Raw genomic sequence first — 21,612 nt, 5'->3', positions numbered from 1 at the left:
AACCACAGAATATTAACAACACACATCATGCTATCTATACCAACAAAGCATAATAAAAAATATTGAACTAAGAATTGTTAGGGCTTTACCCCATGAAGGGAGCCCTTTCAAAAATTCTCAACGGCCAAAGGCGAACCCAGGCCGAAGAGGGGGTTTGGAAATAGTTTTCAACCAGCAATAGACGCGCCTCGGTTAGAACCTCACTAGCTGCGTCATTGCCCCAAGCGCAAAGATAAATTCTACTCTCTATTACCTTAGCTTTTTATAAGTTTTCTCTTACACCTCATTTCACTTATTTCCCGATATGGGACAATAACTTTGATACTCACTAGTTCTCTTGGACAAAAAAAGGTTTTACCTTCAAAAGACTAAAGACGACACTTTCTACACTCATTTGAATTAGTCGAACCTTCAAAATGGGTGGACACACCGACTGAAAAAAAATATATATTTGAAATTTTAAATTATATAATACTGTTTGACTTGATATAAAATTTAAGAAATAAATAAAACTAATGAAATTTGTAGTCTAGAAAAAACTTTAGATGTTTATATAAATAAATTATTTCGCTAAGTATAAATATAAAATTTGAGAATTAAGTTATTTCTAATCGGTGATATTTTAAAAGAAAATTAAATAAAACGTGTTCTACAAATTGGAACAAAGGAACTATTAGTGTTTTTTCAAATGCATTATTAACGAGTTTAATATTTTTATGAATATATAAGCTAATCCTAACACCCTCGAAACTTTAACTCCCGTTTGACTATACATTTTCAAAATTAGACTTTGAAACATGAAAAATTTGAGTTTATGAGATTGTGATTTTGGAATTTGGAGTTGTATTTAGACATGTATTTTACTTAAAAAAATAAAATTTGTGAGTGGAAATATTAAATTCCCAAAAAACTGACTAGTTATGGGAATTTGAAAATATTTAAAGATTTTAATTTTCAAAATCTGATATCAAATTTCTTGGTTAATAAAATATTATAATAACAAACTCATCGTAATCCCACAAATGTAATCCAAAAAAAATAGAATATATGCATGCTTTATCCTTACTTCATAGCTATTTTTTATGGACCTCGTCTTAAGACAGCATATACAAGCTGTGAAATAAGAGTTGTAACTATAACAAAATAATATGAAGATCACTACAACATATAGTGTATGCATAGTATGACAACAAAATAATGTGAAAATTCTTAACTGGTAATACCCCCCCCCCCCCAAACCTAAAAAAACGAGAATAATGTTAATAATATATGTATGGATGGACGTCCAAATATTTACCACCAAGCTTATCCACTCAACTACCAACTAAACTTATACCTCTTCAAATAGGGGTGGTCATTTGATTCTTCAGTTCATTTCTTTCAAATTCTTGTTTAATTATTTGATAATTTTTTTTTTCAATAGTGCTCACCGAGATCATACCAAACAACTTCTCTTTAGTTCAATATTCTGCGATAATATATAACTTTATACACCATGAACCTCATCTAGAATATATTGTGTTAATTTATCGATGATAAGTAAAAAATGAAACGATCTAAAGCTCGATCCCTAATGCAACCCTATCATGGCCAAATAGAAACTTAAAGATATGTTTTTCAAAGACATAATACATAAACACGATCTTTAACTTGACGTCAGATGACAATTATGACCTTTAATTTTGAATGTGCATAAGTAGACATAATAACATATGTTGTTTTACGTGTAGAATACATGTGTCTACTTGGTCATATTTATGTACCGCGTCTTTTCTAAAACTACCCCCAAAATCTATGACTGACGCTAGCTAAAATTTTTTGACAAAAATGCCCCATGTTTCACTTTCACCAGGCCTCTTTATGTTTTCATAAACGTGAAAAATGGATTGGGCCCAGTTGACAAAGTGAAGGCTAAAGTGGGCCTAACATACGCGCTCCACGCGTTGCCGTATTTGCAGAAACAATTCGTTCGGTTTACTTCTCACTGTTAACCAGTGAGTCAAATACTGTAACCACTGATTCAGACTTGACTCAATCTCCTCTTTCATCAATTTACAAAGCCAAAATTCAGATTCCGGCGATTAATTCTTGCGATTCTTCTATTTCTCCGGTGATCAATTTTATCAGAAACGGATAGATATGAAATTTCCCCAAATTTGAATGGAAACCCTAACCCTAGATTTCATTTTTTCTATTAGATCTTCATGTTGTGCGCTTCTTCAATTTCAATTGTGTCTTTTCTTTTCCGGTGGGTAAGCGATCAAAGCCCCTTATAATCTACGCCTGATCGTTGAGTTTTGTTGATTTGAAGACGGGTAGGTGAGTTGGTGGTCCTAACTATTTATGGTTTGCATGAATTTGAAACGTGATTGATGTTGTATTGGTTTAGAATTATAGTACAAAATTGGGTCTGGCGAGAAAAATATGAAAGAAGGAACCTTTGATCTTTTTAGCAGTTTGTAGATTGTATAGATACTCGTTTAAAGAATGGGAAGCTCAGAAACGGAAGGAGGAATGTTGGAATGCGATACCGGAAGTATTGTTTGGGTCCGAAGGCGAAATGGGTCATGGTGGCCTGGGAAAATATTGGGGACTAATGAGCTTTCTGCAACTCATCTGATGTCTCCACGATCTGGAACTCCAGTCAAGCTTCTTGGCAGGGAAGATGCTAGTGTGTAAGTCCCTTTTTTGATGATCTTTTTATCTTTCTGAAAGACGTACAATTTTGTTGAAAAATATGACATCAATATTTACTCAGCCTGATTACTGCATGTTGGTTGTTGGAAGACTTGTATTGAAACAACCTTTGTATTACTATGGTTTTTTATGACAAACGTGGGAGTCTTTATTGCGGAGACATATAAGTTCATGGTAAAAGTTGGACTTTAATGCAGTTATAACTATATGTGAGATAGTTGACAATTAGAGTTGTTTGCTTCATCAAGATAGGTGAAGGGCACTTGTCCAATGGCAAAGGTAGTACAATATGGCATTTGAGATAGGCTCACTGTCGTGAATATTTAAGTGAGGCAGGGCATCATATGGTAAATTAGATGAAATTAGTGGTCTCACTAGTTCTTTGGCATTGGTAGCGTAGATTCTTAAACTGCAGGCTATCAGTAATAGCTACACTATTCATTGGATGGATCCGGATGCCAAATTTATTTATAGTGGCTGAAGAAATTCCTTTTGATTTGTGCAGACTGAAAGGAAATGTTGTGCGTAGATTTTTTGTAGTGCAATGCCCTATGTTTATCTTCTTCTTTTTTCCACAGTTTATATTCATGATAGGCCTTTTTCTCACAATCTATTAGTTGAGACCAAAGCATGCGAAGTTTATTGATTGAGTCTAGCTTTACTGAAACTCTGGAAGCTCTCACGCAATTGAGAGGAAAAGAAGATAGAGCGTGAGAGGAAGAAAGGGAAAAGTTGCTGCCTTGCTTGGAATTTGGAAATAGGAGTGGGCTTTACTACTGATTTAGAAAAAAAATGGGGATGGGGGATGGACTCTCTGCCTAGGCTATGGTGATGCTAGAAAACTTACTTTTAGTAGGGGACCCTAAATATTAGTAGTTGTTACAGAGTTTTACTTTGGGATTAAAATTAATTTATTCAATACATAACTCTTTTTGGTACTGGAATATCTCTTAATTCATTTTTATGTACAAGGATTTTTTAACCATGCAATAGGCCAGACATTTTGGGATTTTTTACCCATGTAATAGGCCAGATATTGGGGCTTAATATCCTTTTTTGCCTGTTCTCTCTAAGAGAAGAGTCTGCCTTTTGCATGAATTACTGGTAAAGTTTTTTAAGCATTTGGCCTGGTGGTGGGATTTACTTTTGTTGGACAAATTGCTGTTTGCTTATCCTGGAAAGTGGGTTCATTGTGGTCCCTTGCTGCCTTTTTAATGATTGAGATCTTTGAAAGTGTCAATTGTGATGATAAGATGTAGAAGAACTGTAAAATTTCACATGTTCAAGATAAATGAAAAGGCAAGAACAAAGAAGCTAAAGATAACTAATAATGTCATATTTTAATTGCTCTGTTTACTCTTAATTTCTAGAAATGCTTTTAGTAATTGGTTGAGTGCTGCATTTTCGTTCCCAATGCCCTCTTATCTTTATTACTTGTGGCTAATATGTACAAACATCTTATACTTGTAGTATGGTCTGTCATGGTACTTCTCTTTCTTACCAGGGATTGGTATAACTTGGAGAAGTCAAAACGCGTCAAAGCATTTCGTTGTGGTGAATTTGATGATTGTATTAAACGGGCTGAAGCTTCCCAAGGTATGCCTCCAAAGAAAAGAGAGAAATATGCTCGTCGAGAAGATGCTATACTTCATGCTCTTGAACTTGAGAGGCTTTTGTTAGACAAAAAATATGGACCAGGTTATTCGTCCACTGATAAGAACAATAAATCTACTGCTGATTTTGTTGGAAGAGAGTCTTTGACATCATCAGAATACCCGGAAAATGGGAATGGGAGACACATAGGACCTAAGTGCCATCAAGTTTCTACTAGATCTGTTGCCTCCCTTGAGGACAAGAGCGCATTAAATATTTCGTCCACAGAGGTTCCCAAAGATCGAAATCAACTTAGTGGGGATGTTGATAATGCTGGTGTACTTCCGAGAATGAGAGGTTTACAAGATTTTGGTCTTAGTACTGCTCCTGCTGAACATAATCATTCTCTATCACTTGCTTTTAGTGGTACAGACCAGCCTGTGCTTGATAGCAGTGCTCTTGCTGTTCCTGATGAGAGTAATAATGCAGAAGTCCTGGTTAATGTTGAGAAAAGAAGCAAGTTGGAGAAAAGGAAACCATCAGATGATGCGTTGGTAGAAGACGTCCTTGTCAAGAGGCGCGAAAGGCGCCGCCCTCTTGCTCATGTTCTGCAGAGTTCTGAAAATTTGCCAGTTTCTCTCCCTCAGCCGGAGTCTGCTTCCATTTCCACCTCTGGTACAGGAAAGGAACTGCCTCGAGTTGAATCACTTACAAAGAATATAAGGTTTAGGCATCTGGCAGTTGAACCTAGCAACAGTTTATGTGTTGACGAGGTTCATCAATCCCAGATTGAATTTCCAACATTGAAGACTGAAGATAACAGTTGTTCTCATCCTGCTGTCTTGTGTGAACAGAATGGTTGTGGTTCAACAGAGTTCACTGAAACTGATTCAACTGAGTCAGATTCTCTGGAATCAGATACCGATGATGAGTTGGCTACACTCTCAGGTTCTCCATTTTTTCTCTTCACCCTTGACCCTTATATGTGCATCATTTACTTATTATTTTTCTCCAGTTGAAGATAAAAGAAATTACAAGTTAAGAAATGAAAGTAGAATTATACTATTGAAATCTTTGATCCTTATCGCTCCAAAAATTAAAATATTTGGAGTCCTTTAAGATTACTCGATTAGCTGAACTATTTTTTTTCTTGGATAAGGTAAATAATATTATTAACATTGGGAATGAAAGAAGATATTATTAGCTGAACTGTGTCATTTTTTTAAATGCCTGAGTCACGTTTTGCATGAACAACTCTTTGTTTAGTAGAAACTAGAAAGTGCTGAATTTTTCTCAAGGAATATTTCAATCTTTCGTGCTCATCCCTTTCTGTGCATCAAATTATAACTTATACTCTGGAACCGCAAAACAGATTATAACTGGTACTTCATTTTCTGGTTCTTTCAATTTATACACATGTTTTCTCATGAACATTGTTATTCTTGTTGGCAAATGAGTCAAAAGGTTGTACTGTGAATTTTTAGGGTAGAAACTTCTTCATATCCAGCGAGCAAGCCCAATGGAGTTGTCTAAGCATGTGCAAGTTCTATTAGGGACTTCCATGTGCATTGATAGAATCTAAAAGGCAATGCCATCCAAAAGATTTGATCTACCTGCTGAAATAGATGATTATCTTGTCTTAACTAATGTTATGTGGTTGGAGTTGTGGTGTTTTATATTCTGTTCTGCGATACATTCTTCGGTGGAGTTTATTGAAAAGAGAATCAGAAGCATCCAATAGAATGATTTAGGTCCCTTTCTTCACAACTTCTCTGGAAGAGATTGCCAGAATGGACCCGTATTACTCTGGTGTACATTATCAGCTTGATTTTGGCAACTTCCTTGAATTTTCCACCCATATATCGTATGTTTATTTGAAAAGTAACTGATCAAACTTTGTATCAAGAATTAGTATGAAGAGGGTGCTAAGTACAAAATATCTGAAAGACGAAAAAGACTTGAAAAAAAAGGTTTTACAGAGAGAACAACCTTTCTTTCTTTCTTTTTTTTTTGAGAAAGGGAAGAACCTATATGAAAGTTCACAGAATGCAGTATGATCTCTCAACATACAAGGACTTAGCCTTTTAGGTGAGCACAAGTACTATTTGTGCTTTGTCCAATTCTAGTTGACTCTTGTTGCTAGGTGGAACAGTGGGTTGTGAACTTTTTGTATTCAGGTTTTAAACTTTTAGTGGTTTACTCTTCTCAATAACACTTATCCAGGAAAAAATGTTTTATTCTTCTCAATGACACTTATCCGGTAAAAAAATGCTTGAAGTTAATTTGTCGAGTTCCCTTCCATCCATATCTGTGGATTTATTATATGAAAATGTAGCAGTGTCTGTTGTGTGCAAGTATTACAGTTTGCTGCTTGTTCAATTTTCTGTTCTTCTACCATAGAATAGTCTGATTGGTAGTTTGCTTCATAATCATACTTGGGATTGACATCTTGATGAACTCGCCATCGTTACTAGTTCTCGATATACAATGCTAGAAGTTAGGTATGGTGCAGATCTTTTTTATCATAATTTTGGTGTAAAATGGGTGGTATAATGCATAAATGTGGCCGTGAACTCCAAAATACCTTTCTGATGCCCCTGGCTCCATGTTCCATTTTACAAACCACCCTTACATACATTGCACATTAGCTTATGATACATTGATTCTTCCATGCATATTGCTGCTTGAAATTCATTCCTATGGCACTTTAATAAATGAGATCACCCATCTTCAGGTGGCCTTTTTTCTCCCATTAAATAGAGAGGGCAAGTGAAGAATAATTTGCTTAGGTAGGGCTAATGTAGTTTGTTTGACGTGCAGATGGTGCTGTATCTATAGAATTAGAACCCAAATATCTTGGAAGATCTGAAGCACTACCTGAACATGATAGCATGAGCAGTGAGGAGGTTGATGATTTTACACTCGCAGATGGCACTTCTCATCCTCGTCATCAGGAATCTGTCTCTTCTGGTTTTGGTGTGTCTAAATGGAAACTAAAAGGGAAAAGGAATAACCGAAGTCTTAACAAGAGGCCTATTGATTCATTTGATGGAGATCTTGCAAGGAGACCCAGTCATATGTCCACTTTTAAAGAAAAGGGAGGTTATGCTCGTCTCCAGGATGATGTGGTTACAAACTCCAGTGTCCAAATGGCTGGATATGGATCTAAAGCTCTGGGTAGGGCTAGCCGAAATATGTTGAGTTGGGGGGATTTGTCTTGGGATGATCAAGCTTCAATCAGAGGATACTGGGAGGAGGCTGACGAATATTTTGATCCTATGAGTAGCTACCGTCATGTTGGTGGCAGGACCATGCTGGTAGATGTAGATCTGAAAGTCCAGTCAAGTTATCAGAGAGAACATGTGCCTATGATTTCATTGATGAGTAAGCTAAATGGGCAAGCAATAATAGGGCATCCTATCCAAGTTGAAATCCTTGCAGACGGTTCTACTGACAGCTTCCTTGGGGATATTGATAATTATCCAGAGACATTGGATTATGATCCATCACTCCAACCTACATGGAGAACTGCTCGCCGGACTGCCAATGTTCGTGTTCCAAGGCCACATGTATCATCAGCAAAAGATAATCCTGAAGGAATAAAGCATGTCCAGGGTTCCGATCATCACAGAAATGTTCGAAAAGCTACTGTACAGAAGGCAAGCACGACGAGGAAGGCCACATCCCGGCCTCCCTTAGAAAGAACATTTTCAAGGAAGCCAGGGAAAAAGGTTAGTTTATCTTCTAACCAAAAGATAAGGACGCTTTCTTCGATTGCCTCACAACAGAAACAAAGTAGTGATTCTAACAGTTATCAAGTGGATGGAGCACTCAAACAAGAGACACTACCAACTGTTGTAGCTTGTATTCCGGTAAAGTTAGTCTTCAGTAGGTTGAATGAGGAGTTAGTGGGCCGTCGTCCATAATAATTTTGTAGCATGGGCTAAAAAGGAAGGCAATACAGACAATAATATACAAGTAACATGTAAAATTTTACAAGAAATAATCTTATACTTGCTAGTACATCCAACTCTTGCTAATCTTTTTGTCCAGGCAAATGCAGTCTCATGTCCCCCGGCTTGAATGTTAAAAGCAAAAACAGGTAGTCTCTGCTTTGGGACTCTGTTTAGTATGTGTTGTATATTGGGTTTCCTTATGTAATTTTTCTCCTTAGTTTTCAAGGCGTGGGATTATGGATGTGCTCTGAGGTTGGGTATACAGGTTCTAGGTGTTTTCCTATATATGAAATTATGAATGTAAATGTAAACCAGAAATTATACTGTGACTTGGTGCCACAAACTTGGTGGCTTTAACTCTGCAATATCCGCTAGCTTGCCTTAGCATGTTATGGGATTGCTCAAATTCAGCTTTGTTCTGAAGAATTTGACTCAGTTGAACGGTTACTTCTTTTGTGATAAGTTTATTTCTAACTACTTTGGAGTTCTATCTATGTACATACTTGTGTTACCCAAACGGGCATGCAGTATGTTTGTACGACTCACGTTTCTTTGTTTAACGAAACAAGTAAGGTCAAAATTGCACTCGGATCCATTTGATTCGTTCATTACATGTTTTTTGGCTTGACCTTTATTTTTTGATTTTTTGACATTCGTTGAAATTTGCTCTTCAACTATCCTAAAAAGTCTAGATTTTTATGTGAAATTGTGTGATTTCAATTTGTTTTAGCCACCACCATTATCATTATTTTTAATCAATCATAACACATAACAATAAATTCTCTTCACACCTTCATTTTTGCCTTTGATTAAGTTTCGATAGAGGTGAAAATTTCGTGGCTCATGTGGGTTAATTTGAAGTTAGGGTATAGATTCATTGGTTATGAGGAGGAAGATGATGTTGCTATTACGGAATAGTTAACTTTTTTTTTTTTGAAGTTTAGAGGTAAGTTTCACGTGTTGCAAAGTTAATCATAAATAAATAAGGACATATTTAAATAAATCTTATAAGGCAGGAGAATATCTGACTCAACTATTATTTAAATCACTTCACAAAATTTATAAGCAATCATGAACCTTCTATTAGGGGTGTGTTACACTAAAATTTACTTACACCCGTTATTTATACCGAATCAATAAATGCAAGATATATACCTTCTACACACATTTTATAATTAATCGCGAAAAATAATAATATGTGTTCTCTCTTTAATAATTAATCACTAATGAAAAATTACTCAATTCGATGTAAATATTGTGTTTGTGAAAGTATTTAGCAGTGTGTTAACATAAATAAACATCAAAGTTACCCAAAATACCCCTAGATATATGCAGAGGGCACAATTTATTAGTCCAAATAAATAAACAAATTACAACGGCTAATCAAATGAAATATAGCCGTTGGAGACAAAACCCTAGAATCCTCAAACTGCAGACAAAACCTTCTGAAGAAATTTGTATAAATCCATCAATGAACTAAGAAGAACTTCACCAATCTTTCTCTCTCTATCTATCTATCTCTTTCTCTCTCTAAGTTTCTCAAGCGAACAAGCAAGCGATTTCGTCTCGTGATTTATATTTTTTGTGTGCAATTATAACTGTTTCATTTGAATTTGTTTGTCTATAATCTGATTTTGGTTTTGCAGGGTTTGTTAATCAAGGTGTTTGATTCTTTTTCATTTGTTATCTTTGTTCTTGTCGATATTTGTTTTTTTCTTTTTGTGCTAATTAATGGATGCAGGATCACACTCTGCCTCATCAAATAAGAAACAGTCTCGTTGCCCTCTTCAGGAACAACTTCTTCAACGAAAAAATTCTCGTGATAATGTATGCATTCTAGACTCTGAATCATTTTCTCTATTAGTCATTATATGTGTTTGATTAGATGAGGATTGGGGGCGGGGAGGGGATTACAATGTGGGGAATTGAATTCTCACTAATAAAGTGAAAGTTCAGGTAGCTAATCCCAAGTAAGCGACTAAGATTGCCTCGTAAATCAAGAATTAATCTTTTTCAATAAAGGGGATTTTTAATTAAAATGAGGAGATGGGGTTTCAATGATTTGCCAATTTTGCTTTTGATCTGATTGAGCATCACTATATGCCAGTTTTGGCCTGATTGGTTCTATTTAGATTGATTGGTTGGGCCCTTGATCTGTTATTTGCCTTGTGTCAAATTATGTGGGTAGGGGGGTGGAATGGTGGTTGAAACATGAACACGGTGGGGGCTGGGGTTTTCGATTGTCAGAAGCTGTTTTCCAGCTTTCTTTGGGGATAGAAACATGAATATCTCACCAACTGTTGATTTATTGTCTTTTAACAGTTGGATAGGTTTATTCCAAATCGATCAGCGATGGATTTCGACTATGCACATTACATGCTGACAGAGGGACGGAAAGGTAAGGAAAACCCAGCTGTTAGCTCTCCCTCCAGAGAGGCATACAGGAAGCAGCTTGCAGAAACTTTCAACATGAACAGGTCTCGCATTCTGGCATTCAAGAACAAACCACCAACTCCTGTTGAGGCCATTCCTAATGAGATTGCCTCTGTTCAACAGAACAAAACGGCAAAGCCCCGTCGATACATTCCTCAGGTAGTTTCATTTTCCTAGACCGTGTTGCGAAGAAGAACAATCTGCACCAAAGATAACTTTTTTGGATGAAAAGTTTTTAAAGGTTCAATTTGTGTTATATGCAGACCTCTGAGAGGACATTAGATGCACCAGATATCATGGATGATTACTATTTGAATTTGTTAGACTGGGGCAGCAGCAATGTTCTTTCTATTGCTCTTGGCGGCACTGTGTATCTGTGGGATGCATCTGATGGTGCTACTTCAGAGCTAGTCACTGTTGATGAAGAAAATGGCCCCGTTACAAGTGTTAAATGGGCTCCTGATGGTCGACATATTGCTGTTGGTCTTAACAATTCTGAGGTTCAGCTTTGGGATTCTACAGCAAATCGACTGGTACGTTTCCTGAATTCTTCTGGTTTCATAGTTCAAAACCAAATATTCATATGCTAACATGTTTACATTCTTTGGTGCAGTTGAGAACTTTGAAAGGCGGTCACCGATCCCGAGTTGGTGCTCTAGATTGGAACAATCACATTTTGACAACTGGGGGAATGGATGGTCAAATCATTAACAATGATGTGAGAATAAGAAATCCCATTGTTGACACTTACCAAGGACATCATCAAGAAGTCTGTGGTCTAAAATGGTCAGCCTCTGGCCAGCAATTAGCTAGTGGTGGAAATGACAACCTCCTCCACATATGGGACAGATCAACAGCTTCTTCCAACTCTACAACACAGTGGCTTCACCGGCTGGAAGATCACACAGCTGCTGTTAAAGCCCTTGCTTGGTGTCCTTTCCAGGGTAACTTATTGGCCTCTGGTGGTGGTGGAAGTGACAGGTGCATAAAATTCTGGAATACCCATACTGGCGCTTGCTTGAACTCAATTGATACAGGATCTCAGGTTTGTTCCCTGCTGTGGAACAAGAATGAGCGTGAGCTGCTAAGTTCTCATGGTTTCACTCAGAATCAGCTCACCCTTTGGAAATACCCTTCTATGGTTAAGGTAGCTGAGCTAACTGGCCACACATCTAGAGTACTTTTCATGGCTCAGGTAAATTTTCATCGTTGGTGTATCTTTTGCATCATTGTTGGGTTTATACAAAGGTATTCATTTTCTTGTTTATCGGTTTTGCAGAGTCCAGATGGTTGCACAGTTGCATCTGCAGCTGGAGATGAAACCCTCAGATTCTGGAATGTATTTGGTACTCCTGAAGCAGCAAAACCTGCACCAAAGGCAAATCCTGAACCATTCGCTCACCTGAACCGTGGTATCCGCTGAATGACAATGGAAAATTGCATGCTGAAGATTTCTGTACAGTCTTGTTAATACATACACACATACATACCGGAACAAAAGACTGCATATAAACTGGAACAAAGGACTATTTTTTGATTCTATTACAGTGACTGCACACACCAATAGTGACAATAGGCCTGTCCAGGAATATTCCCTTGTACAGTTTCCTGATGTTGATGTATTTCTCAATACAATACAACATAATTTATTTTGAAGCCATCTCCATATTCCCTTGTACAGTTTTCATGTATTTCTCAATACAACATGATTTAATTTGAAACCATCTCCTTCGACAATATTTCTCCCTCCCATCAAGTTACTAATTTTTTCCCAACTTCCAATTTCATATGCAATTTGTTGGCATGTCTTTTTCATGAAAGCATTTTTTTCTCACCTTATATCTAAACTCCCTAAGCCATTCAAAAAAGTAGGATTTACTCACTTTGATAATGGCCATCAAGATCAAATGCAAAACTTGTTAACCTTGAATGGCTGAGGCCATGTTCAAGAGCCCCAACACACTTTCCAAGGTCATTCAGGTAAATCACACTAAAAAGATAATTCTGAAATCCACTCCACCACAGGAAACGAAAATGAAAGTAAAAAAGCCATTTTGGTTGAAGTATGCGCTGTTGTTGTTTCCTACACTACTGTTAATAGTCAAACGATCTAATCAAAGGATTTGTATTTCTAAGAGTACTCAAATTCCTCCTTAAAAAAACAGTCCAGGAAAGTAATTCTGAAGTTCAAGTAGGTGAGAAACTAGATCAAGAACCACTAATGATAAGCTATTCGAAACTACAGAGTTCAATACAAGAGTATGTTGCATTGTTGGATTACGTACACACATCACCTCCTGAAACATGCTAAAGGCTACAAATTTCCGACAAAATTAAGCTATCACTGCCACAGCCATAGCAAATGAAAAAACAAAAAAAAATAGTATGATACAATAGTCTCACGAAGGAGAGTGTTTCACATATAGAAGACGACTATTACACCCTTAACACCTCCATTCCTTATGTTTATACGGGTCTAGGGACAATCAGGTAGATATGCGTCTCATATAAGTATCTTCATGCACAAAAACTGGCTCCTGACTGGTCTGTGAAGGAAATTGTGGGTGTCCCATTGCAATACCACCTTGACTTGGAGCTGGTGGACGCCATGGATCATTGATGTTCTTTGCAGATGTCAAGGAAAGATAATAGGTGATTCCAAGAGCAACACTGGCAAGGGACAAGATAGCAGCTCCAGCAAATACTCCAGGCTTTACAACATAGCAATAGTAGTTGCCGAAATACAGGTTCTCGTCACCATGCTGATCATTCAATGCTGCGCCTGTTAGCAACAATAGAAATGCTATAACAAATGTAAACCTGCATAAGTGGTAAGTAGACCTGTATTAGGGCTTCTTCGGATGGTATGTAAGATCAAAATGGTTCACCAGAGAAATAACTTCTGATAGTATATTCCGTTGCATATGACCCCCAAAACAAATGCAAAATTAGAGGAAAAAACTCTGATTTGAGGGGCAATGATATCTCAAGGTCAATACAAAAATTTGAGGTCCAACATCATCAGCTAGACTACATTTTTGGAATCACATACTGCAGAGGTTAATCTACAAGGACTACATTCCATGAAGTTTGAATAGGCTGAGGATTTAAAAAAAGGGAGACAAAAGGAAGTAGGCTTCTGTCCATCCCCCTTGCACATCACCACCTCAACACAGTGCACTGGAAATTGCATCTGTAGGACCAGAAATGTACCATTGGCTGGTGAAGTCATAAGAACGATAAGGTATATTAGGATTAATTACTATCTTTAAAAGAGGAGTAAAAGTCCAACATTATTAAATACTCATACCCACAAGTCACAACACATTCTAAAATTATGATACTTCCAAAAATTGTTAAGAAAGTTTGCACATGCATTTGTAACTAGTATGTGAGCCAGCACTACACCTGTAAGGCAACTTATTGGCTTCAATGACATTGATAGATATCTTATCATCCTTCTATACAAGACAAAATAGGTCCAACTTTCAATCGTTGGTCAAGATTTGACATTGTAAAGGACAGATCAGAAAAAATAAAATAGTGTTTTGTTTAAATTAATCTGATGTCAAAGGGTGCTATTTTTCTTTTTCAGAAAAAAAGAAGAATTAGTGTTGTGATGTCGAAGGGGCAACAACACAGAATAAGCTTGTCAACTTCTGAATGTAGGAATAATGAGCGTCTACTTTGCCTTGACTGCATATATACAAGGTTTCTGATACATCCCAACACATACAACGCAAGATCCTCACAGAAACTATACAACAAAAATTACTATCTGTTATTTGGGTCAACCTCCATTTGATCCACTGCAATGATGACCAACTGAACTTGAATCTAATTAGCAGTAACCCAAATCACAAGGATACAGAGAAACAAATGAATATTGCTTTTTATCTTAAATGTATTGCAATAATGACTACTGAACTTGAAATTAATTGAGTCCATAACCAACTTACCAGGATACAACAAAACATATTAGTGCTAGCGTCCAATTAGATGCTGATTGATGTTGGCCTTTCTGACAGCAGACACATCCACTTGCTACATTGATAATTATTTGAGCAACCATAAGAGCCACAGAAGCAGTCAATCCAAGACCCAGTGCAGGACTCCTCGGATATACACATTCTGTAGGAGTCGGAACCTGGACCTGAGAACCCTGAAGAATAATTGGATAGTACTATAAATTAGTCACTATGAACCTCTGAGAAAACCAGGAAACATTAACTCTCTTTACCCTTATATTCTATGGAACCAAAATTCCCAACAGTAAACATAAAATGACGTAACTCAAATCCTGTAACTATCCTTGGATACGAAATTTAGCATGCAACCAAATTACCATCAAAGGTCTCTTTTTCTTAATCCAGTTGCACTCTCTCCAATTCTCCATCTACCAAACCCCACCCATAAAACTCTCCCATGCAGTTATGACTTATGAATGATAGCAGGGCAATGAGTGTTATGATCTGAAAGCCAATATACTTGCACATTTCCTCCACTCACCCCCCCCCCCGAGAAACTATTCATACCCTACTCCTGAGATACCTCACAAGCAGGTATGTTGTAGGGGACAGAGGAGAAAGTCAGCAGGTTGTGAGATATTGTTTGCATTGTCCAATATAAGTTGAAATCCTCTCCACTCAAGTGAAACATACTATTCCCTGATTCAAGGAACAATCATACGGAACTGCAACCAAGATCAGCAGGGACGAAACCAAATCATGGAGTGAAAGTGACACCAAGGTGAGCATATATCAATATATACACCTAGATGCTCAAAGCCTCAACATTCAGAAACCATTCAAATTCACCTGAACGCGCTCAGACAAACAACAAAATACACGGTGGAGTATGGGGAGGGTAATGTGCACACAGCCTTGGCCTACCTTGTGAAGGCAGAGAGAGGTTGTTTCCAATGGAAACTCAGCTGAATACGCCCAGACTCAGCCCAAAAAGTTTTTCTCCAAAGGCAAACAAACTTGATGATAAGAATCCAGTCTTTAACAATTGAATTAGAGATGATGAGTTCCCTTACATTGGCCATCACATGACCACTAGGTTCTACTAAGAGCAAACATCTCAAGGGCAGAATGTAGTTTCAGCTCAAATTTGACCACACCTAATAGTCCAAGAACAAAAACTTCTCTTTTTCTATAGGAGTAGTTTGGAATGATAATGAAACTAAAAGGAATAGAATTTGTGTTGTTCGTTGTCCATAACCACAAAAGTAAAGCAATCAAATGATAAAGAACTGAAGAAATCTTCATTTAACCCCATCTATTAGTATTCTTTGTCTTAAATTATAACAGTATTAATCTTTCAGTTCATTTGCACCAAAGATTTGACAAAAATTAAAGAACACAGTATAACCATAAACAGATGAATCCCTAGACCATAAACAAACCAAGATAGCATAAAACAAGAAACCCCGCAACAAAAAAAATGGAATCTTGGGTTTTTTCTTAAAGGAAAAAAAATGAATTACCTTAATCCTTGTGGCCTCAGCAGCAAAACCAGTAACAGCAGATAATAACCCTAGAAATCCCACAACCCCACAAATTATTATCGATTTTCTCTCCATAGCAACTCTTCCTTTCTTGTTTTAAACTGTTGGTGTCACTCAAAAACTGATCTTTTTGGGTGTAAAAGAAACAGCACCAAACAGAAAAGAAGGAAAAGAGGGCAAAGGGGAAAGTGTAGAGAGGAAGCAATGAAAAGCTTGTGAATTTTAAAAGGCGGCAGTGGCACACAAACTGGCTGAGTTCCTCGCACAGAGAGACTGTGTATTGTCGTTTAGTACAAGTTTTTTCAAAGACAAAATTACTGACAATGGGTTGGCAAATTAAAAGCCTTTTTTCCTAAACGAGATAAGAGTAAAAAAAACACATTAAACAAAATACTTTGACTAGATACGAAATATAATTTATGAATTTAAATAAAAATTATATTAAAAAAATAATAATTTTATGATCTTAACTATGTTATCGTGAAATATCGAAAGTTAAGTATTGCTACACAATAAAAATGGATCATTCATTTTGAAAATCGAAAATAAATTATTGCGATTAAAGAAAAATAAATTAGTCATTTTTGAAATACGCTAAAAAATAAATTTTTCTTTTTAAAATGAGTGAAATAATTTTTTAAGTTTCAAATTTAATTATCACGATGTGTTTTCAATAACTAATTGACTTACACAAATAACAAATTCTGTTAGTTAATAACTTACGTATAAAACTCAAATATTAAAAACAAATTAATTATATTTTTATATAATTCAAAAATATTGGTAAACATTTTAAGATTATGTTAATTATTACTCTTCTAAATGTTTTCATTTTCAATCAGTAAGGACCAAGGAGTTTATCAATTACCTCAATTTTATTTTATTTAACTTTCATTATTTGATATAGAATATTCTTTTTATTTGACTCATGTTAATTATTTGATTTTTATTAATTTGATATAGGATATATTTTTTATTTAACTCGTGTTAATATGATACAGGGTAGATTACTTAAAGAAATTGTTTATTTTACTAAATTAATCTTATTAATTATGTTTTGAAATTTTAAATTTGACAATTAATATTTTATTTAATGATATTAAAAAAAGTATTGAAAGAAATACTAATATGTTTCAAGTCTTCATTTGTTTTCACTTGGTAAATTTGATTTAATACTCCCTTTCAAAAAATATTTATTTTACTAAATTAATCTTATTAATAATCTTGAAAATCTGAATTTTACAATAATTTTCTATATCCGTCTTTACTTATTCAATAATTATTTTGTAAATACAATCGAATGGCCCCGAGGAGTAATTTGATAGGATATGTGATAGACAAAGTTATCTCATAAATTAGAATTTTTCATGGGATCAATTAATTATTTCACTATTTATATAATAGATTTCATTATTTTAGTTCAAATAATATAATATATAATCTTGAAACAAATTAATATCTCTAATTAGATATAAGATAAAAAGTCTTGCGTTATATTACCATATTATATTAATATGCCAATTACCATAGAGGAAAAAGAAAGGAAAAGCCATAAATTGGGGCAAAATTAAGAAATGAAAATAGTGTGTAACTCTTCCAACTTCATGATGGAATTCACTAAAGTAAAATGATTAGTCCACTTTTAAGTGATAATAATCGTGTTACTATTCAAAAATTGTCCCTTCCATTACATAATTTTTTCCCTATAATCATTTCAAATATTCTGTGTTTACTGACCCGATTAATTCATATTAATGTTGCTTACGTGAATATCAAATCTATCGATATATTAAATTTCTTGTTAATATTTTCTGTTATAGTAATAAAAATAAGAAATGAACCGTCATATAGAAATATCAATTATCAGTGACAATTTTACCGTCTGAACCATGTATTCGCCTCTGATCATTCATCCTAGTACGACAACGATTATGAAGAATATAAATACATGATTATATATCTTTTAGAAAATTAATAAGTTTACTTTACACGTTTGATATATTTGGATACACGTATCATCAACTCGTGTGTTCTACTCTCCCTTTGTGAAAAAAAATGCACATGCACACTTGAGCTTCATTTCAAGAATGTGTAATTATATAAGCACAAGCATTTAAGTAACACTTTCTTTAAGTTATAATAAATCATGAGGAAAAATTTGAATTTGATAAAAAGATGTTACTGAAGACCATAAACTAGTAATGCTCCAACACCACCAATACCAGCAATGAGACCAATAATAACACCAATTGGTGGCAATCCTCCTCCAATTGCTCTACCAGTGTTAACATCATATCTTGCAAACCTCTTCTTTGGTGCTATGCATTGTGGACATGCATAGTCCTCCGGCTGCACGCAACAAATTATAACGTTATTTTGTCTATGCACGTAAGTGTATAACCACTCGGGCATAAAGGAGTATAAAGACACTCTAGAGGTTAGTCTGAGAGTAGAGTCTGCATACCAAAAAGAGGAAGGACGCTATGTGCTTGGTGGATCTAGTAAGTTGGTGAGTGTAGGCTATATCACGGGGCCATTAGTTTTTTTCTTTGTTTGCAATTAGGTACCCTCTCTACTCTTTATATCAACACTCCATTTGTCTTGAAACAAAAGAGAGTGTGGTTGTTGTGTCATTGACGTTGTCATCTTGAGGAAGAGTTGCAGAGTGGAAATAACCTAATCCTATGTCAAATCCGACATGACTCAATTAGGTATGCTGGTCTTCTTACTACACTGTACTTATTTTATATATGTTCATCTAGTGCTTACAATGTTAAAATGCCAAAAATTACGAGAAGTAGAGACTTCAAAAGCTTGCCGAAATTGTCTCAACAAGTTTCTGAAGCCCAAAAAAAAGAGATTATAAGCTTGTATAGAAGAGTGCAGAAACTTGCCTGTTCATCGAAAGACTTAGGCAAGGTGTATATGTAACCACAGTCGAGGCAAATGTGTGTTGCTCTGGCCTGAGGACAATGAACTATAGATGATTACGCGAAGAAACAAATACAAAGGATGAACATGAAGCAAATACAAATCTAATGATGCACAGATCAATACTAGCCTTTTGAGCATCAGTTAATTTCCTTCCAAATTGAGGAGGAGCGGGACGTTTGGGCAATCTTTTAACATCTACATCAGCACCTCTGCATCAAAATATTAACCAATCGAAGTATGTTAAACTCAGAACCTTTGTTGATAAAGACATCAGTACTCACACGTAGCTATGTCTCATTTCATAAGATCATTCAAAATGCTTCACTTGCTAACCTGCTAATGACGAAGTAGACAGAGTCAGGCTTCGCCTGTATAGCAGTTTTCGTAAATCCAAGCTTATCAGCTGGCCACAGTTCGTCACCGAAGAAGCTACTTGTGTAGACTACCTGGTCACCAACCTTAAGCCCTGCCCTTGCAGCATTACCGCCATTATCTATACCCTAAATTCATTCAAAATGCAAACACAAAAAACCTCAAACATCAACAACTTTTGAACCCCTTCATCACTACACTAGCATATTTTCTTATGTTAAGGAGATTCAACAATTTCTACATAACCAAAAATAAGTCATTTGTATCGCGGAGTAGGGGATTCAATTGAACCCCTCGCGTTCACCTAAGCTCTATAACTTATCTACAATATGATTCAACCAAAACAGGCTGATTAAAACTAGTTACTAGTCCATAACTTGTGGCGTCATTTAAACAGAAGGAAATGAATGGACATAACGGAGAGCAACAAATTACAAACCGTAATGAGTACTCCACCACCTTGCTTTGGACCTAAAGTGAGTCCCAATGGCTTATCAACTTCAACTTCGATATTCTTTGCAGCTGCAGCTTTTCTTGCAGTAATTTCTAGGCCTCTACTTCCACCATTGCTAGTAGCATTCCTCTTACTCTCCGCGCCTAAGAATGTATTCGAAACACCCCTTTTTGCCTCTTGTAATGATAGCCCTTGAAAACTAGTTCTCTGAAGAAGTAAAATAATTTGCATAAGATGAAAATGAAAACAGACAAAAAGAACACACCATTGAAAATCAAAAAATAATTTGACATGCTTATCCCATGAAAAGGAATCAAACCTAAGGGGTTTCAAAACAGTAAATGATAAAACTCCTTGTTCGTGTTGTTTACTTATTCATATTTTGAACTCCAAATCGTGGCCCTCCGGTTGAGGAGAGGGCGTATTGAGACATAATATAACACAAACACCTGTTGGTTATTATATTTGATTAAGCAAGATTTAACCTCCAATTAATCGAAATACGCACTTCGATTCCTTTTCTAGTGTATATATATATTCACAAGTGTATGTGTTCATTAATACTTCATCTATTATAAGGGTAATATAGTTCAAAAACAGTGCAAATTATAAAACATACCAAAACCACACATTCCAAATGATCAAAAAGTTTAGGCAAATAAACCAAAATCAGAATTTAGAAATAATTGAAGGACTAAACATGCTATTTATCCCTACATAAATAATTTAAAATATATTTTAAAAATGAGACCTGAGATGGAGTGGTGGATGACTTGAGAGATGGGATTGAGGAATTAGATTTTGTAATGCTAAGGTTTCTTGAGTAAGACACAGAGCAAGAAGAAGAAGCAGCACCAGCAACAACAGCAGATGCCATGACCTTTTTTTAAATTTTTAGTTTTGGATGTGGTGAGGTGTGTGCCCTTTAATTTGTTTTCATGTCAGCAAAATTGTGTGGAGAGGATAACAATCCAGTGGCAGATAACTTGGCCTTACATGTGAGCCACACGCCCCACTGCACTATTCTACCTTTTATCTGTTTTATATATATATAGTAAGTCTGTTTGGTCAAACATCAATTTATTTTTAAAGAATTTATCTTGATGAAAATGAATAAGTTTTTCAAATTCATGCTCAAAATTTCAAAAACGTGAGGTCTTATTACTTTCTAAACTTATTTTATAAATAATTTTTTATTCCATTTCGGCCTACGTGACACTATCTTCTGAGCGCAACGTCTGTTGATATTTTTTTTCAAGTTAGTATCACGTAAGTCGAAAAGAAGTAAAAAATTATTTATAAAATAAGTTCGGAGGTAATAAGACTTTAGTATGGTATAAGTATGTTTCTAAGATTTCGGGCATAGATTGAGGGTACTTATGTATTTTTTTCAAAAAATAAATTATGTGTGACCAATAAATTAAAAAAACACATAAGAATTGTTTAGACAAATTTTCATAAAGGACTTTTTAATTGGAAAAATTACGCGGATAAGTAAATTTATACTATTTAATTACTCATCATATATATAGTTTGCTATAATTATCACTTGCAACTAATATTATATGTATAATTCGCCAGAATATACAAATAAATATTGTATAATATACAATTTTTTAACCTATATACATATGCAATTCATCTCTCTATCATCTCTTGCT

General features: G+C 35.5%; 4 protein-coding genes and 1 non-coding gene across 5 annotated transcripts; 2 read left to right on the top strand and 3 right to left on the bottom strand.

The window, feature by feature from the left end:
- Positions 1–81: 81 nt before the first annotated feature.
- On the bottom strand, positions 82–234 carry LOC112941215 (U4 spliceosomal RNA). The gene has a single exon (XR_003246304.1). It is a non-coding gene; the product is annotated as a U4 spliceosomal RNA (small nuclear RNA).
- Positions 235–1,888: 1,654 nt separating this feature from the next.
- Positions 1,889–8,693, top strand: LOC101249899 (uncharacterized protein At1g51745). Its single transcript, XM_004235241.5, has 3 exons — positions 1,889–2,675; positions 4,202–5,238; positions 7,111–8,693. The coding sequence occupies exons 1-3, from the start codon at positions 2,488–2,490 to the stop codon at positions 8,214–8,216; spliced, it is 2,331 nt and encodes a 776-aa protein (XP_004235289.2). The 5' UTR covers positions 1,889–2,487; the 3' UTR covers positions 8,217–8,693.
- Positions 8,694–9,648: 955 nt separating this feature from the next.
- Positions 9,649–12,400, top strand: cdc20-1 (cell division control 20-1). The gene is made up of 5 exons (NM_001320297.1): positions 9,649–10,073; positions 10,569–10,838; positions 10,943–11,212; positions 11,293–11,874; positions 11,959–12,400. Exons 1-5 carry the CDS (start codon positions 9,978–9,980, stop codon positions 12,100–12,102), a joined length of 1,362 nt encoding a protein of 453 aa, NP_001307226.1. The 5' UTR covers positions 9,649–9,977; the 3' UTR covers positions 12,103–12,400.
- Positions 12,401–12,883: 483 nt separating this feature from the next.
- LOC101266202 (protein VASCULATURE COMPLEXITY AND CONNECTIVITY) lies at positions 12,884–16,542 on the bottom strand. Its single transcript, XM_004235295.5, has 3 exons — positions 16,171–16,542; positions 14,639–14,841; positions 12,884–13,499 (listed from the first exon to the last, which is right to left on the bottom strand). Exons 1-3 carry the CDS (start codon positions 16,264–16,266, stop codon positions 13,166–13,168), a joined length of 633 nt encoding a protein of 210 aa, XP_004235343.1. The 5' UTR covers positions 16,267–16,542; the 3' UTR covers positions 12,884–13,165.
- Positions 16,543–18,266: 1,724 nt separating this feature from the next.
- On the bottom strand, positions 18,267–20,975 carry LOC101255672 (protein MET1, chloroplastic). The gene is made up of 6 exons (XM_004235261.5): positions 20,703–20,975; positions 19,937–20,158; positions 19,459–19,625; positions 19,253–19,334; positions 19,086–19,154; positions 18,267–18,540 (listed from the first exon to the last, which is right to left on the bottom strand). Exons 1-6 carry the CDS (start codon positions 20,826–20,828, stop codon positions 18,370–18,372), a joined length of 837 nt encoding a protein of 278 aa, XP_004235309.1. The 5' UTR covers positions 20,829–20,975; the 3' UTR covers positions 18,267–18,369.
- Between the last annotated feature and the right edge of the window lie 637 nt (positions 20,976–21,612).

Source organism: Solanum lycopersicum, chromosome 3 (assembly GCF_036512215.1).
Source record: "Solanum lycopersicum chromosome 3, SLM_r2.1".
NCBI classification, from domain to species: domain Eukaryota; kingdom Viridiplantae; phylum Streptophyta; class Magnoliopsida; order Solanales; family Solanaceae; genus Solanum; species Solanum lycopersicum.
Note: the sequence above shows the minus strand (reverse complement) of the source record. Positions and strands in the feature narration are given on the sequence as shown.